The sequence below is a fragment of the Aquarana catesbeiana genome, linkage group LG10, assembly GCF_042186555.1.
Source record: "Aquarana catesbeiana isolate 2022-GZ linkage group LG10, ASM4218655v1, whole genome shotgun sequence".
Lineage (NCBI taxonomy): Eukaryota > Metazoa > Chordata > Amphibia > Anura > Ranidae > Aquarana > Aquarana catesbeiana.
In genome coordinates this window covers 83,483,114-83,502,289 of record NC_133333.1, presented here as the reverse complement: position 1 = coordinate 83,502,289, position 19,176 = coordinate 83,483,114, and the positions used below count along the sequence as shown (strand labels likewise).

At 41.0% G+C, this 19,176-nt stretch overlaps 1 protein-coding gene across 2 annotated transcripts in view; it reads left to right on the top strand.

Annotated features, from left to right (window-relative positions):
- ALDH16A1 (aldehyde dehydrogenase 16 family member A1) overlaps window positions 1–19,176 on the top strand; it is a 284,302-nt gene that overhangs the window by 39,009 nt on the left and 226,117 nt on the right. For both annotated transcript variants that reach the window (XM_073602345.1, XM_073602346.1), the window contains exons 4-5: window positions 9,226–9,404; window positions 9,494–9,571. In XM_073602345.1, the coding sequence (XP_073458446.1) occupies window positions 9,226–9,404; window positions 9,494–9,571 (257 nt within the window). The remainder of the gene's footprint in view (window positions 1–9,225; window positions 9,405–9,493; window positions 9,572–19,176) is intronic.

The window sequence follows — 19,176 nt, the reverse complement described above, 5'->3', positions numbered from 1 at the left end:
ATGGAGAAGACCGGGCAACCGCTAAGAAGAACCGGAGAGTGGAGAAGAGGCTGGAGAAGAACCGGACACCGGAAGAAGAGGCCGGAGAGCAGGAGAAGAATCGGAGAAAGCGAAGAAGTTGGAAGAAGGCCCCCGGAGCTGCCTAATAAATTACTTTAAAAACCTGTGTAGTGTGTTTGTTTTTTTTTTTTTTTTTTTTTTTTTTTATTGACACTTTTTTTCCCCCAGGTGAATGGGTAGGGGTACGATGTACCCCATACTCATTCACATGGGGGGGCCGGGATCTGGGGGCTCCCGGATTCCGATAAGCCTGCAGACCCCGACAACCAACGGGCAGGGTTGTTGGGAAGAGGCCCTTGTCCTCATTAACGTGGAAACAAGGTGCTTTGGGGTTAGGGGGGGCGCAAGACGCCCCCCTTTCCCAAAGCACCCACCCCCACATGTTGAGGGCATGCGACCTGCTACGGTTCAGGAGAGGGGGGCCCGCTCGCTCATCTTTCCTGATCGGCCGGGCTGCGTGCTCGGATAAGGGTCTGGTATGGATTTCGGGGGGACCCCCACACCGTTTTTTTTTCGGCGTAGGGGGTTTCCCTTAAAATCCATACCAGACCTAAGGGCCTGGTATGCCCTGCGACGGGGCACGCAAGGTGTCAATCTCGACGATTAAAAGCAGCAAGATTGACTTCCTTTTCTAGTCCTGTCGTACCTCATCACGTTCAAAATGAATGGACTTTAGTCCGTGTGTGGGCAAGTCCATTCATTCGTAAGTCCGCCGTAACTCCGTCGGAAGTCCATCAGGAAGACTGGTGGACCTAGTCTGCCGGAAAGTCTGGTCGTGTGTAGGCAAGTCCGTTCGTTCGGAAAGTCCGTCGTAAGTCCGCCGGAAGTCCATCAGGAAGACCGTCGGACCTAGTCTGCCAGAAAGTCCAGTCGTGTTTACGCGGCAAAAGAGGTAATCAATCCAAAACTAAAAAAATGCAAAAATGGGGTGGCTATGATTTCTTTCTTTCCTTTTTAATTACTACTTTTTTCTTTCTTTTCTAAACCCATCATGCTTTCAAAAAACAGTTGCATTTAAACAGTAACTCCATTTTTGTGGGAAAAAATAGCAAATAAAAAAAAAAAAAATAGACTGTAAACAATTGCTACACAATTTCCTTTTCAATCTTTAGTCGCTGTAATTTTCTGTAAAATGCAATGACAGCCTGGAGGCATTCTGTACACAGATGATGTAAAGATGCCTCCCAGAAATGTAACTTCCTGCTTATGTGATTGACTTATTGATTTTTCCAGAAGTCTGCACTAAGATACCAGTCAGATTTTGAGCATTCCCTGCAACAAAAATGTCATTTTTTTTATGAGATACTCCAAAAGAGAAATCGGGTGACAGTCAGGAAGAGTAGAGGGAGAAATGCCAGGAAGGCCGATCCAGGGCTGGAGCATCCCAATAAGTACGCTCCATTGAGTGACATTGGTGAAACCAGTCAGGGACCAGCACTGCTGGAGCTGAGGGACTCTTCTAGCTGCCGGAGGAAGAACTCCTCCAGTGAGAGTGGGGGGGAAGCGAAGGGAAAGGAAAAAGATTCTAGTGGTAGGGGACTCAATTCTTAGGACAGAGAGGGCAATCTGTAACAAAGACCTGAAGTGCCGAACTGTATGTTGTGTACCGGGCACTCGGGTTCGGCACATCTTGGATCTGGTGGACAGATTACTGGGAGGGGCTGGGGAAGACCCAGCTGTCATTGTGCACGTTGGCACCAATGACAAAGTCAGAGGCAGATGGAGTGTCCTAAAGAACGATTTTAGGGACGTGGGAGCTAAATTGAGGAAAAGAACCTCCAAGGTAGTATTCTCAGGAATACTACTGGTACATCGAGCCACACCAGAAAGGCAGAGGGAGATTAGGGAAGTAAACAAGTGGCTGAAGAGCTGGTATAGTAAGGAGGGCTTTGGGTTCCTGGAGGACTGGGCCGACTTCTCAGTCGATAACCAGTACTATAGAATGGATGGACTGCACCTAAATGAGGAGGGTGCAGATCAGCTTGGAATGAAGATGAATAGTTATAGGGGTTTTTAAAGTAGGCGATGGGGGGGTCCAGATGTAGAGATAGTCAGCGTGGAACATATTCCAGAGGGTAGTATTGGGGGCATTAGTGGTAGGTTAACCAAAGCACATAAACCCAAGGTAAGTATAGTAGCGAGTCCTAGTTGCAATCTCGAAACACCCAATAAGAGGATAATATGCGACCGATTTAAACTACGTGGCATGTTCACCAATGCCAGGCGCCTGGCGGACAAGATGGGGGAACTAGAGATACTGTTGTACGAGGAGGATTTGGATTTTGTGGGAATTTCAGAGACCTGGTTCAACACCTCTCATGATTGGCTAGCAACCTTTTAAGGGTATACCCTTTATCGCAAGAATAGAGAGGGTAAAAAAGGGGGAGGGGTATGCCTATATATCAAGAATAATGTACAAGTGAATGTGAGAAATGACATCACTAAGGGAGCTAGGGAGGAGGTGGAATCCTTATGGGTAGAGCTCCAAAGGGATGAAGCTAAGGGGAAAATTAATACTGGGAGTATGCTATAGGCCCCCTAACCTGAGGGAGGAAGGGGAGACAGATCTCCTATCACAATTTGGATTAGCAGCAAGGATGGGAAGTGTTATTATAATGGGGGATTTTAATTATTCAGCCATAGACTGGGCGGAGGGAACCACGCATTAATCTAAGGCTCGTCAGTTCCTAAACGTCTTGCAGGACAATTTTATGGGTCAGATGGTAGATGCACCAACTAGAAATAAAGCGTTACTGGATCTACTGATTACCAACAATTCAGACCTGATCATGGATGTGGAAATACGGGGCAATTTAGGTAACAGTGATCACAGGTCATTTGGCTTCAGTATAAATCACACAAATAGGAAACATAAGGGGAATACAAAAACACTGAATTTCAAAAGAGCCAACTTCCCTAAACTACAAACCTTGCTAGAGGGCATAAATTGGGATAAAATCTTAGGAACAAAGAATGCGGAGGATAGATTAGCCAATGCATTCCATTGGGTAATAAATTTAAAAGAGCGTACAAAAGTCCTGGATGGCTTAACTCCAATGTAAAAATGCATATAAAAGCAAAGGAGAAGGCCTTCAAAAAAATACAAGGTTGAGGGATCATCAGCATTCAGGACTTTATAAAGAACGCAACAAGAAATGTAAGGGTGCAATAAGGACGGCTAAGATACAACACGAAAGGACACTTAGCAGTGTTGTATCTTAGTGCTGTAAACAGTAAAAAAGGGAGGACAGAAAATATTGGCCCCATAAAGAATGAGGAAGGACATCTGGTTACAAAGGATGGGGAGATGGTGAAGGTATTGAATTTATTCTTCTCCTCAGTCTTCACGAGGGAATCAAGGGGGGACTTCAGTAACCAAAACTGCAGTGTTTATCCTCATGACACATCACAGGAAGAATCTCCATGGTTAACAGAGGACAGAATTAAAATTAGACTTGGGAAACTTAACATTAATAAATCTCCGGGACCAGATGGCTTGCACCTGAGGGTACTTGGGGAACTCAGTCAAGTAATTGCCATACCATTGTTTCTAATTTTTACTGACAGTCTACTGACTGGAATAGTACCAGCTGATTGGAGAAAAGCCAATGTAGCACCAATATTTAAAAGGGATCCAAAATACATCCCTGTGAATTACAGACCAGTTAGCCTAACATCAATAGTATGTAAACTCTTGGAGGTGATGATAAGGGACTATATACAAGGTTTTAGTAATGAGAACGGTATCATTAGCAGTAATCAACATGGATTCATGAAGAATCCTTCTTGCCAAACCATCTATTAACCTTCTATGAGGAGGTGAGTTGCCATCTAGATAAAGGAAGGCCCGTAGACGTGGTGTATCTGGATTTTGCAAAAGCATTTGACACAGTTCCCCCATAAACATTTACTGTACAAAATAAGGTCCGTTGGCATGGACCATAGGGTGAGTACATGGGTTGGAAACTGGCTACAAGGCCGAGTTAAGAGGGTGGTGATAAATGGGGAGTACTCAGAATGGTCAGGGGTGGGTAGTGGGGGTCCCCCAGGGTTCTGTGCTGGGACCAATTCTGTTTAATTTGTTCATAAATGACCTGGAGGATGGAGTTAACAGTTCAATCTCTGTATTTGCGGACGATACGAAGCTAAGCAGGGCAATAACTTCTCCGCAGGATGTGGAAACCTTGCAAAAAGATCTAAACAAATTAATTGGGATGGGCAACTACATGGCAAATGAGGTTCAATGTAGGAAAATGTAAAATAATGCATTTGGGTAGCAAAAATATGAATGCAATCTATACACTGGGGGGAGAACCTTTGGGGGAATCTAGGATGGAAAAGGACCTGGGGGTCCTAGTAGATGATAGCAATGGCAGGTAATGCCAAGCTGCTGCTAACATAGCAAACAGAATATTGGCATGCGATAATTCTCCCGCTCTACAAGGCTCTGGTCCAGCCGCACCTGGAGTATGCTGTCCAGTTCAGGGCACCAGTCCTCAGGAAGGATGTACTGGAAATGGAGCGAGTACAAAGAAGGGCAACAAAGCTAATAAAGGGTCAGGAGAATATTGGTTATGAGGAAAGGTTGCGAGCACTGAACTTATTCTCTTTGGAGAAGAGACGCTTGAGAGGGGATATGTTTTCAATATATAAATGCCATACTGGTGACCCCACAAAAAGGATAAAACTTTTTTGCCAAAGGGAGTTTAACAAGACTTGTGGCCACTCATTAAAATTAGAAGAAAAGAGGTTTAACCTTAAACTACGTAGAGGGTTCTTTACTGTAAGAGCGGCAAGGATGTGGAATTCCCTTCCACAGGCGGTGGTCTCAGTGGGGTGCATCGATTCTTTCAAAATACTATTAGATAAGCACATGAACGACCGCAACTTACAGGGATATACAATGTAATACTGACATATAATCACACACATAGGGTGGACTTGATGGACTTGTGTCTTTTTTTGACCTCACCTACTATGTAACTATGCATCTAAATGGATGCAGCAAAAGTGGGGTTTACTCTTTAACCGCTTCAGCCCCGGAAGATTATACCCCCTTCCTGACCAGAGCACTTTTTGCGATTCGGCACTGCATCACTTTAACTGACAATCGCGCGGCCGTGCGAAGTTACACCAGAACAAAATTAACGTCTTTTTTTTTTTTTTTTTTTTTTTTACACAAATGGAGCTTTCTTTTGGTGGTATTTGATCACCTCCTGTGGTTTTTATCTTTTGGGCTATAAACAAAAAAAAGCGACAATTTTGAAAGAAAAAAAAAATTTTTTTACTTTTTGCTATAATAAATATCCCCCAAAAATATATAAAAAAAAAGCTATTTTTTTCCTCAGTTTAGGCAGATATATGTATTGTGTATATATCTTTGGTAAAAAAAAATCGCAGTAAGCGTATATTGATTGGGTTGCGCAAAAGTTATAGTTAGGTGGCATTTTTATTATTTAATTTCTTTTTTTTTTTTAATTAGTAATGGTGGTGATCTGCGATGTGTGTTTTTTTTTTTTTTTTTTTTTTTTTTTAAATCGTGACTGCGACATTATGGCGGACACATCGGACACTTTTGACAGTATTTTGGGACCATTGTCATTTATACAGCGATCAGTGCTATAAAAATGCACTGATTACTGTATAAATGACACTGGCAGGGAAGGGGTTAAACACTAGGGGGGCAATCAAGGGGTTAAGTGTGTCCTAGGGAGGTGTTCTAACTGTAGGGGCGATGGGCTACCACTAACATGACCGCTATTACTGCTCCCGATGACAGGGAGCAGTAGATCCCTGTCATGTCACTAGGCAGAACAGGGAAATGCCTTGTTTACATAGTCGTCTCCCCGTTTTGCGGCTCCGTGACACAATCGCGGGACGCCGACGGACAACGAGTCTGCGGTCACGGTTACGCTGTACGCGGCGGGTGCGCCCGCTAGCCCCACCGATTGAAGGGGACATACATTTGCCCACCGCTGCCATTGTGCCGACGTATATCAGCGTGCAGCGGTCGGCAAGTGGTTGAGGCTTGGCGGGAATGCGACTGTCACATTTGCTTGTGCTCTAAACGAAACTTTCTAACCATCAAATGGCTGGTGTCATAACTGATCACATGTGTAGCATCATGGCAGTTGCTAATCAAACATGGACTAAGGTGGTAGCTTCCTTGGCTAAAAAGGACAGGTGCTTTTTAGTTCCGCCTTAACATTGACAGGGGTGCTTAAAGTTTTTTTTGTCTGTGCAGGAATCTGCTATGTGTATAAAACTCACTTAAACGTGCATGTAAACTCGTTTCTCTGCAAGTGAAATCTGCGCATCAATTTCCATCAGTTTTTCTGCATGTACGGTGTAAATGAGGCCTTAAAAATTGTTAGCTGCTGCTTGGCTTTAAAGTGCTAGGCTTCGTGTACACAGGATGTTGTTTAACCTCTCCTGAACGATTTCACTAGACAGCTAGAAACCGGCATCTAAAATTGTCAGTTTAGCCGTGTTTACAATGCCACGTTTAGCCTCGTTTTGCGTCTAGAAGCCTTTTTTTGTTAAAATTAAAAACGTCTGTAAACAAACGCGAGTTAACCGCATTTAGTAGCGTTTACAGGCTGTTTACAGGCATTTGGCTTTTCGAATGCCTCTGAACATCTGTCTTGAATGCATTTTTTTGCGTTCCAAAAAAAACCTCTCAACTCGACTGCCTAGAAACAACTATAAACGACCCTGTGTACATGTACTGATAAGATAACATAGAGGAGAGTTCAGGGGCAGCTAAAAAAAATGCCCAACTGCTCCTAAATGTCTGTTTTACCAGCAGCAGTGTACATGAAGCCTTAGTGAAATCCATCTAAATCTGCTAGTGCATTTAATACTACCCTCTTCCTAGATTGACAATGTTGCTTTCAAAAGATGTAGTTGTTGCGCCTCCATTCAGAGTGAAAACACCCTAAGACCCCTTTTACACTGGCGCAGTGCGGGCGTTAGAGGTAAAGCGCCGCTAGTTTAGGCGGCACTTTACCACTGTTATAGCCTTTAGCGGGCTGCTTTTAACCCCGCAGAAGGGGTTAAAAAGGGGTTAAAAGCGTCGGCTCAGCGCTGCTTTCAAAGTGCTTTTAAGGCGCTTTAAAAGTAGTGCTCATTAATTTCAATGGGCAGGGGTGGTATAGGAGCAGTGTATACAGTGCTTTCCCACTGCCCCAAAGATGCAGCTTGCAGGACTTTTTTACCTGTCCTGCAAGCGCACCGCCCCAGTGTGAAAGCACTCGGGCTTTCACACTGGGGCTGCAGAAGAGGCAGTATATAGGCGCTTTACAGGTGCCATTTATAGCGCAAAAATGCCTGTAAAGCTCCTCGGTGTGAAAGGGGTCTAAGACAGGACGTATGTGCCTACTCGCCAGGTGAAAAGAAAAAAACTAAAAATAGAAAACTAATGCAGTCACCACATCAGATTAGTACGCTGTAATAGATTACATTTTTGTTTTGTGGTTTGATACCACTTTAAGCACTTCCTGCTCAGGACAATTTTCAGCTTTCAGCGCTGTAGCATGACCGCGCAATTGCCATTTAAAGTGTAACACTGTACTCAAACTAAATTTTTATCATTTTGCTCAGACAACTAGAGCTTTCTATTGGTGGTATTTAATGACCACTGGGTTTTTAATTGTTTGCTAAATAAATGAAAAAAAGACAAAAAGACAAAATTTTGAAAAATAACATGTTATTCTTCATTTCAGTTATGAAATTTTGCAAATAATTGTTCTTCATAAATTTAGCCCAAAATGTATTCTGCTACATTTCTGTACATAAACTATGGTCTATCATTTCTTGAGGCCCTAAAATGCCAGAACAGTATAGATGTCCCCCAAATTACCCTTTTTTGGAAAGTAGACAGTCAAACATATTTTGTAAGAGGCATGGCGGGTTTTTTGAAGTTGTAGTTTTTTGTCATAATTTTTTTTGAGAATGAAATAAAAAGAAAAAAAAAGTTTAATATATATATATTTTTTTTTTTACATACTGTCACCAATGCAGTACAGCGTCATCATATAACTGGTGTGGCGGTGATCAGGGACACTGGTGACAGTACGAACATTTTTTTTTTTTTTAATTACTTTTCCTTTTTTTTTTTTTTTTTTAATTTTAACACACTGTGACCAAAGCAATATAATGTTCCCCAGAGTAGTACATGTCACTTACCACTATGGTAAGTGACATGAAACTGATTCATTCAGTTTGCTTTGTTGTGATTAGCGGTGATTGGTCAAAGCTAATCACATGGTACAGATGGGCTGTGAGTGGGCATGTCTGGACCATGTGATCAAATTGACCAATCGCAGCTAGCAACACAATTGTACACAATAGATTACGATAGATTTGATGGTGCTCCTAGGGATCATCAAAGATTTGTATATTTTTTTTTTTATAACCTAACCCTGACTTGTACTTCTCAACAACATTGTCCCTTACTTGTTTGGAGAGTTCCTTGGTCTTCATGGCAGTGTTTGATTAGTTGGAAAATAAAGAAATGGCTGCAAATCCAGGGCTCCCGATATCCTTGTGAATAATAAAAGGCAAACACAAAATACACCAACATATGGTCACGTAAACACGTTCCACACATACATATTGTGCTTAATCATTACCAAAGTGTTTGGTTAGTGGTGCCTCTCGCTTAGGTGTTGCAGCCTCTGGGGCCTTTCAAAAAGGTGTGTATATGTAATGACAGATCATAAGACACTTAGATTGCACACAGGTGGACATCATTTCACTAATTATGTGACTTCTGAAGGTAATTGGTTGCACCAGAGCTTTTTATGTGCTTCATAACAAAGGGGGTGAATACATACGCTCATGCCAATTATCAGTTTTTTATTTCTGAAAAATAGTTTTATATATATATTTTTCTAATTTTACTTCCCCAACTTAAACTATTGTGTTCTGATCCATCACATATAATTCAGATTAAAAAAACTTTGAACTAAAGGCTGTAATGTAATGACATAGGTAAAAAACCAAGGGGGGTTATCACTTTTGCAAGGCACTGTATTTGTGCAACCAGCTTAGTGTGCCTTGCTTTATTTGTTAATTCACAAGTTCTTTTACACTTTATAATGGACTTTGTCTAAAGTGGATATGAACCTAAATGTGACCTTCAAATTACTGTATATTCACCAGCATTGCTCGAACTGTACAGAAACATCAGAGGTTACTCAGTGTTGTGGAGAGCATGGATAATGGCAAGCCTATTCGTGAGTCACGTGACTGTGATGTTCCTCTTGTGGTTCGCCACTTTTATCACCATGCTGGTTGGGCACAGCTCAGGGACAACGAAATGAATGGTTGGAAACCTTTGGGTAAGTAAAAACTTTATTGGTGGATTTTAGTAAATTTTGAATTATGAATTTGTATATAAACACATGTAAATTTTACATTTTATCTGTAGGTGTTGTTGCTGCTATTGTTCCCTGGAATTTTCCTCTGATGCTACTCACCTGGAAAATATGTCCTGCTTTAGCTATGGGTGAGTTTGCTAAATGCCAACATTTTAAACTACTGATCGCAATAATATACAGTAGACCTGAGTAGCAGTGGCAGTCGAATTTACCTGAATTTCTTTTACCTAAAAAATTGTTGCTATTTTTTATGCTTTTCCCCACTGTATATTTAATTATGATATTCCATATATACAGTTGTGTGAAAAAGTATTTGCCCCCTTCCTGATTTTTTTTTTTTCTTTTTTTTTGCATATTTCTCACACTTAAATGAATCAGATCATCAAACACATTTTAATATTACACATGATAACCCAAATAAATCCAAGTTTCAGTTTTTAAATTATTATTTTGTTTATTAAGGGGAAAAAAAAGCTGTTTAAACCTGTCTGGTCCTATGTGAAAAAGTAATTATTGCCCCCCCTCCCCCATGCTGAATCATGAATGAACTGTGATTAACCACAATTTTTTGGAAAGCTGAGTTAAATTTCACTTGCCACACCCAGGCCTGATTACTGCCAGACCTGTTGAATCAAGAAATCACATAAATAAAAGCTGTCTGACAAAGTGAAGCACGCTAACAGATCACAAAAAGCCCCACATCATGCCACAATCTAAAAAAAATCAAGAACAGATTAGAAACAAGGTAATGTACATGTATCGGTCCAGGAAGGGTTTTAAAGGCTTTGGAACTCCAGTGAACCACAGGGAGAGCCATTATCCACAAATGGAGATAACTTGGAACAGTGGTGAACCTTCCCAGGAGTGGCCGGCCTACAAAAATTACTCCCCAAGAGCATGACGATGGCTCATCCAGGTCGTAAAAGAACCCAGCAAATAACGGTTAAAAAAAGTGGGGTGATTGGTGCTACCCTGTCAAACCAAATAAGTATAAGGAAAAGTGGTAGGTGAGTACCCTGTCTGTAAGTAGAAGAGGGGGTACCTATCCTGTAGGGACTGGATATGTGTATATGTAACCGTCAGTGGTGTGCTTAATCAAATAGTCAATGCTAATGTGACAAATAAAGGAAAAAAATGTATAGGTCAGGGATATGCAATTAGCGGACCTCCAGCTGTTGCAGAACTACAACTCCCATGAGGCATAGCAAGACTCTGACAGCCACAAGCATGACACCCAGAGGCAGAGGCATGATGGGACTTGTAGTTTTGCAATGGCTGGAGGTCCGCTATTTACATATCTCTGGTATAGGTGATCAAACAAGATTTGTTATAAACATAATTTGTATAAGGTGTAGGAAAATATATATATATATATATATATATATATATATATAGTGTGTGTGTGTGTGTGTGTGTGTGTGTGTGTGTGTGTGTATATATATATATATATCCATATCAGGCCAAGGCTGAAACCAAAAGACCATACATCTATAGTAAAAATGTTACATAATTTGTAACTACCGACAATGGCCAACCATATAATTAAAAGAAAAACAATTTCTAGGTTGTAAAGTCCCATCCAAATGTGTATAAGAAGGTATAAAAATAAAAGTAAAGTCCCACACAAATGTGTATAAAAATACAAAAATAAAAAAATAAAAATGAAAAGTCAGAGTATAAGTCCCAAAATGTATTAATGTATGAATGTAATTCCAAAAAGTAGACAGTTATAATTCTTTCAGGTGACTTCGGTGCTCAGCAAATCAGGTGACTCATAGTGCTCCCCCCGTTGGGTCCCCACTCACCAAATGTTGTTACCCCTGCAGGGGTAATAGGCATATGTGGGTAACCGTGGAAGGACCTCCTCCTCAGCTCTCTCAATGTCCTGTCTGTTGGTCAATCGGGCTCCCGCAGCTGTCTCCACAAAATCAGGGGTTATACACGCCGGTCAGCATCTGCCCAAAGATCGCTCCACAGTTTCTAAAAGCTGGGTCCTCATAGGAAGGAAAAAGGGGGCTCCGATAGTGTAGTAAATAAAAATAAGTTTATTAAAAATAAATAAAATCAAAAGCTTCCCACCAACAGGTGTGGAAAAGCTGAAAAAACTACACTGTTAATATGTAGGAAGAGCCGGTCCGCAGCGTGTGTTCCACCTGCGTTCCAGGCTCACTACTTCCGTACCAGAAATGACGTAAAAGCGTAGCCCCGTCTTGCACGTTTCGTCATTGGACGTTCTCAAAGCCCCTTTTTTCCTTCCTATGAGGACCTAGCTTTTAGAAACTGTATTAATGTACATTAATATGTTTTGGGACTTATACTCTGACTTTTTATTTTTGTATTTTTATACACATTTGTGTGGGACTTTACTTTTATTTTTATTATTTTTATACCTTCTTATACACATTTGGATGGGACTTTACAACCTAGAAATTGTTTTTCTTTTTATTACACTTGCTCTTAATTATATGGTTGGCCATTGTTGGTATTTACAATTATGTAACATTTTTACTACATATGTATGGTCTTTTGGTTTCACCCTTGGCCTTATAGATACATATATATTTGCCTACACCTTATGCAAATTATGTTTATGACAAATCTTGTTTGATCACCTATACATTTTTTCCTTTATTCGTCACATTAGGATTGACTATTTGATTAAGCACACTTTTGCTATATTACACTTATATTCACCACTGATGGTTACATATACGCATATCCAGTCCCTATAGGATAGGTACCTCCTCTTCTACTTACAGACAGGCTACTTACCTACCACTTTTCCTTATACTTATTTGGTTTGACAGGGTAGCGCCAATCACCCCACTTTTTTTACCGTTATTTGCTGTAAGTTTCCTCGGGAACCCAATAGGGGAGGCTGCAACCCTCTATTATCCTGAGCGCGGAGCATACCACAAATTTGATAAAAGAACCCAGAACATCTAAAGAACTGCGGGCCTCGCTTGCCTCAGGTAAGATCAGTGTTCATGATTCAACAATAAGAAAGAGACTGGGCAAAAATGACATCCATGGAAGAGTTCAAAGGCCAAAGCCACTGCTGACCAAAAAAGAACACAAAGGCTCGTCTCACATTTTCCAAAAAACATCTTGCTTATCCCCAAGACTTTAATGGCAAATGTTCTGTGGACTGATGAGACAAAAATGTACCTTTTTGGGAGGTGTGCGTCCCGTTAAATCTGGCATAAAACGAATACAGCATTTCGTAACAAGAACATCATACCAGCAGTCAGATATGGTGGTGGTAACGTGCTGGTCTGGGGCTGCTTTGCAGCTTCAGGACCTGGACAACATACCATAATTGATTGAACCATGAATTCTGAGCTCTACCAGAAAATCCTAAAGGAGAATATTGGCCATCAGTTTGTGACCTCAAGCTCAAGTGCACTTGGGTTATGCAGCAGGACAATGATCCGAAACACAACAACAAGTCCTCCTCCAAATGGTTCAAACAAAGCAAAATTTAGGTTTTGGAGTGGCCTAGTCAAAGCCCGCACTTAAATCTAATTAAGATGCTGTATCATGACCTTACACAGGCCGTTCATGCTGGAAAACACTCCAATGTGGCTAAATTAAAACAATTCTGCAAAGAGTGGGCCAAAAATACTCCACAGCAATATGAAAGACTCCTTGCCAGTTATCACAAACGCTTGATTGCAGTTGTTGCCGCCAAGGGTGGCACAACCAGGTTAGGGGGCAATTACTTTTTCACATAAAGCCAGGCAGGTTTGGACAGCTTTTTTGCCTTAATAAATGAAACCATCATTTAAAAACTACATTTTACATTAACTCGGGATATCTTTGTGTAATAATATTTTTTGATTATGTGAGTCATTTAAGTGTGAAAATATGAAAAAAAAAAAAAATCAGAAAGGGGGCAAATATTTTTTCACACAACTGTATCTAGTTACATAGTCAGGTCCAGGTCTAGTTCAACCAAAAAAAAAAAAAAATTACAATCCCATTTACACAATCCTATACCCACAGTTGATCCAGAGGAAGGTGAAAAACCCCAGCAAAGCATGCTCCAATTTGCCACAGCAGGGGAAAAAATTCCTTCCTTATCCCCTGAGAGGCAATCTGATTTTCCCTGGATCAACTTTTTACCTATAAATGTCAGTACCCAGTTATATTATGTACATTTAGGAAAGAATGCAGGCCTTTTTAAAACAATCTACTGAGCTGACCAGAACCACCTCTGGAGGGAGTCTATTCCACATTTTCACAGCTCTAATGCCCCGTACACACGGTCTGATTTTCCGACGGAAAATGTGTGATAGGACCTTGTTGTCGGAAATTCTGTGTAGGCTCCATCACACATTTTCCATGGGATTTTCCGACACACAAAGTTTGAGAGCTTGCTATAAATTTTTTCTGACAACAAAATCTGTTGTCGGAATTTCCTATCGTGTGTACACAAATCCGATGCACAAAGTGCCACGCATGCTCAGAATAAATAAAGAGATGAAAGCTATTGGCTACTGCCCCATTTATAGTCCAGACGTACGTGTTTTACATGACCGCGTTCAAAATGATCGGATTTTCCGACAACTTTGTGTGACCGTGTGTATGCAAGGCAAGTTTGAGCCAACATCCGTCGGAAAAAATCCTAGGATTTTGTTGTCGGAATATCCGAACAATGTCCGACCGTGTGTACGGGGCATTACTGTGAAGAAACCTTTCCTATTTTGAGTGCCCCCTTGTCCTCTGTGATGAACCTTAAAGTTCACTATATGGACCACTTATGTATTTGTACATGTTGATCATATCCTCCTTAATCTCCTCTTCTCAAGAGAATAAATTCAGTTCCTCTAATTTATCCTCATAGCTGAGCTCCCTCATTCCTCTTATCAGTTTGGTTGCCCTTCTCTGCACTTTCTCCAGTTCCCCAATATCCTTTTTGTGAACTGATGCCCAAAACTGAACTGCATATTCCAGATGAGGTCTTTAATAATTTGTACAGGGGAAAAATGATATCTCGCTCTCTGGAGTCCATACCTCTCAATACAAGAAAGGACTTTGCTCGCTTAGTATATATTATGCATGCATATTCTTAGTTCCCAAGTGCATAACTTTACATTTATCAACATTAAACCTCATTTGCCACTTAGTTGCCCGACAGTGCATTGAGGTTGGCTTGTAATTTGGAGACATCCTGTGAGGATGTTATTCCACTGCATAGATTGGTGTCATCTGCAGAAATGGTATTTTTAATCCCAGACCCTATATAATTTATAAAGGTATTAAAAAGTAATGGTCCCAACACTGAACCTTGAGGGACATCACTGCCGCACACAGATGTACGTCGGCAGAATAGCACAGGCAGGGAAATGGGCGTACCTGTACATCCCTTTAAATTTGCTGCCTGTCGGGCGCGCGCATGTGGGTGGCGGGAGCTCTATGTTTGCAGCGGCCCGCGATTGTGGTGTTGAGAGGTAGAATGGGGAGATGCCTATGTAAACCAGGCATTTTTCCCGTTCTGGCTTGTGACATGACAGAGATCACTGCCCCCTGTCAGCTGGAGCAGTGATCGTTGTCATGTCAGTGGTAGCCCATCCCCCCCACAGTTAGAATCACTCCCTAGGACACACTTAACCCCTTGATCGCCCCCTAATGTTTGACCCCTTCCCTGCCAGTGTTATTTACACAGTAATCAGTGAATTTTTATAGCACTTATCACTGTATAAATGACAATGGTCCCAAAATTGTGTCAAAAGTGTCCGATGTATCCGCCATAATGTTGCAGTCATGATAAAAATCGCAAATTGCTGCCATTACTAATAAAAAAAAAATAATAAAAATGTCATAAAACTTTCCCCTATTTTGTAGACGCTATAACTTTTGCGCAAACCAATCAATATACGCTTATTGCAATTTTTTTACCGAAAATATGTAGAATACATATTGGCCTAAACTGAGGAAAATTTTTTTTTTTATATATTTTTGGGGGACATTTATTATAGCAAAAAGTAAAAATTTGCTTTTTTTTTTTTTAAATTGTCGCTCTTTTTTTGTTTATAGGGCAAACAATAAAAACCACAGAGGTGATCAAATACCACCAAAAGAAAGCTCTATTTGTGGGAAAAAAAGGACGTCAATTTTGTTTGGGTACAACTTCGCACGAACGCGCAATTGTCAGCTAAAGCGACGCAGTGCCGAATCGCAAAAAATGCTCTGGTCAGAAAGGGGGTAAAATCTTCCGGGGCTGAAGTGGTTAACCACTACTCTCTGAATTCTGTTTTTTAGCCAGTTTTCTATCCATTTACAAATTGATCTTTCCAAGCCTGTAGACTTTACCTTACACTTTAGCCGTGGGTGGGGAACTGTGTCAAACGCTTTTGCAGAATCCAAGTATACCACGCCCACAGCCACCCCTCTGTCCAAGGTTTTACTTACCTCCTCATATAAAAAGAAATCAGGTTTGTTTGACAACTTCTGTTTCGTATGAATCCATGCTGTCTGTTGCTTAAAATATTTTTTTTCCAGCAAGAACTCGTCTATGTGGTCTTTTTATTACGCTCTCCAGTATCTTCCCGACTATAGAAGTTAAACTAAGAGGTCTATAGTTACTTGATAGTTGGATTGCCCCTCCCAGTAATCTGCCACCAGATCCGTTAAGTGTTTTTATCTTTCCTGTATGTGTTTGTTGCTTACAGCTAACATGAAATGAAATCATGTTATGGTCACTGCTACCCAGGTGTTCTTTAATATGAATATTGGTAATAAGCTCTGCAAGGTTTGAGATTACCAGGGGTAATAGATGTCCCTATAGTGTTTTTATATAGATTATATTTCAGACTCTGCAACACACATCCTCGTCAACCATTTCTCACCTGCAAACTGATTAATAATGTGTTAAAACATTGTACAGTGCCTTGATCGAGTATTCATACCCCTTGAAATTGTCCACATTTTGTCATGTTACAATCAAAAACGTAAATGTATTTTATTGGGATTTTTTGTGATAGACCATCACAAAGTGGCACATAATTGTGAAGTGGAAGGGAAACGATAAATGGTTTTCAAATTTTTTTTACATATAAATATGTGAAAAGTATGGCGTGCATTTGTATTCAGCCCCTCGAGTCAATATTTTGTAGAACCACCTTTCACTGCAATTACAGCTGCAAGTCTTTTTGGGGATGTCTCTACCTGCTTTGCACATCTAGAGAGTACAATTTTTTCCCCTTTCTCCTTTGCAAAATGGCTCAAGCCCTGTCAGATTGGATGGAGACCATCTGTGAACAGCAATTTTCAAGTCTTGCACGGATTTTCAATTGGATTTAGGTCTGGACTTTGGGGCATTGTAACACATATATTCTTTGATCTAAACCATTGTAGCTCTGGCTGTATGTTTAGGGTCGTTGTCCTGCTGGAAGGTGAACCTCCGCCCCAGTCTCAAGTCTTTTGCAGACTCCAACAGGTTTTCTCGAATGCCCTGTACACACGACCGGTTTTACCATAGGAATTAACTCTGAAGGTACTTCAGAGCTTGCGTCATTTTTGGTACGTCCGAACACCATACAGACCAGCGGTTTTCCCGATAGGGATTTGTTCAGTCGGAAAAATATAGAACATGGTCTCTATCTAAGTCCATCTGAATTTTCGACGTAAAAAGTCTAAAGAGGTATACACATGGTCGGAATATACGATGAAAAGCTCCCATCAGACTTTTTCTGTTTGAAATTCCGACCGTGTGTACAGGGCATTTGATTGCCCTGTATTTGGCTCTATCCATCTTCCCACCAACTCTGACCAGCCTCCCTGTCCCTGCTGAAGAAAAGCATCCCCACAACATGCTGCCACCACCATGTTTCACGGTGGGGATGGTGTGTTCAGGGTGATGTGCAGTGTTAGTTTTCCGCCACACATAGCGATTTGCTTTTAGGCCAAAAAGTTCAATTTTGGTCTCATCTGACCAGAACACCTTCTTCCACATGTTGGCTGTGTCCCCCACATGGCTTCTCGCAAACTGCAAATGGCTTTCTTCTTGTCACTCTTCCATAAAGGCCAGATTTGTGGAGTGCACGACTAATAGTTTTCCTGTGGACAGATTCTCCCACCTGAGCTGTGGATCTCTGCAGCTCCTCCAGAGTTACCATGAGCCTCTTGGCTACTTCTCTGATTAATGCTCTCCTTGCCCGGCCTGTCAGTTTAGGTGGATGGCCATGTCTTGATAGGTTTGCAATTGTGCCATACTCTTTCCATTTTTGGATGATGGATTGAACAGTGCACAGTGAGATGTTCAAAGCTTGGGATATTTTTTAATAACCTAACCCTGCTTTAAACTTCTCCACAACTTTATCCCTGACCTGTCTGTTGTGTTCCTTGGCCTTCATGATGCGGTTTGTTCACTAAGGTTCTCTAACAAACCTCTGAGGGGTTCACAGGACAGCTGTATTTATACTGAGATTAACCGCTTCAGCCCCAGAAGATTTTACCCCCTTCCTGACCAGAACATTTTTTGCGATTCGGCACTGCGTCGTTTTAACTGACAATTGCGCAGCTGTGCGGCATTATACCAAAACAAAATTGACATCCTTTATTCCCCACAAATAGAGTTTTCTTTTGGTGGTATTTGATCACCTCTGTGGTTTTTATTGTTTGCACTATAAACAAAAAAAGAGCGCCAATTTTGAAAATAAAAAGCAATATTTTCTACTTTTTGCTATAATAAATATCCCCAAAAAATATATAAAAAATCAAATTTTTTCCTCAGTTTAGGCCCATATGTATTGTTCTACATAATTTTGGTAAAAAAAAATTGCAATAAGCGTATATTGGGACCATTGTCATTTATACAGGGATCAGTGCTATAAAAATGCACTGATTACTGTGTAAATGACACTGGCAGGGAAGGAGTTAAACACTAGGGGGCAATCGAGGGGTTAAGTGTGTCCTAGGGAGTGATTCTAACTGTGAGGGGGATGGGCTACCACTGACATGACAGTGATCACTGCTCCCGATGACAGGGAGCAGTAGATCCCTGTCATGTCACTAGGCAGAACAGTGAAATACCTTGTTTACATAAGCATCTTCCTGTTCTGCCACTCCGTGACACGATCGTGGGATGCCGGCGGACATCGAGTCCGCGGGACCCGTAGGCACGGTCACGCTGTACGCAGCGTGCCCATTAGCCCCGCAAATTAAATGGGACGTACAGGTACGCCCATTTGCCCACCGCTGCCATTGTGCCGACGTATATCAGCGTGTGGCGGTCGGCAAGTGGTTAAATTACATACAGGTGGACTCTATTTACTAATTAAGTGACTTCTGAATGCAATTGGTTCCACTAGATTTTAGTTAGGGGTATCAAAGGAAAGGGGGACTGAAGACAAATGCACGTCACACTTTTCAGATATTTATTTGTAAAAAAAAATTAAAAAACATTTATCATTTTCCTTCCACTGCACAATTATGTGCCACTTTGTGTTGGTCTATCACATAAAATCCCAAGAAAATACAGTTACATTTTTGGTTGTAGCATGACAAAATGTGGAAAATGTCAAGGGGTATGAATACTTTTTCAAAGCACTGTATTACCTTGCTAGCTGCTATCTAATAGTGTTAAACCCAAAATACCAATAAGAATATTATGAAATGTGTTATGTGAAACCAAAACAAAAAGACAGGAAAAAAGCTGCCCACGCCCTTCACATTTTCATATAAATATACATAGTTACAATAAATATAAAAATATGCTGCCACGCTTTGA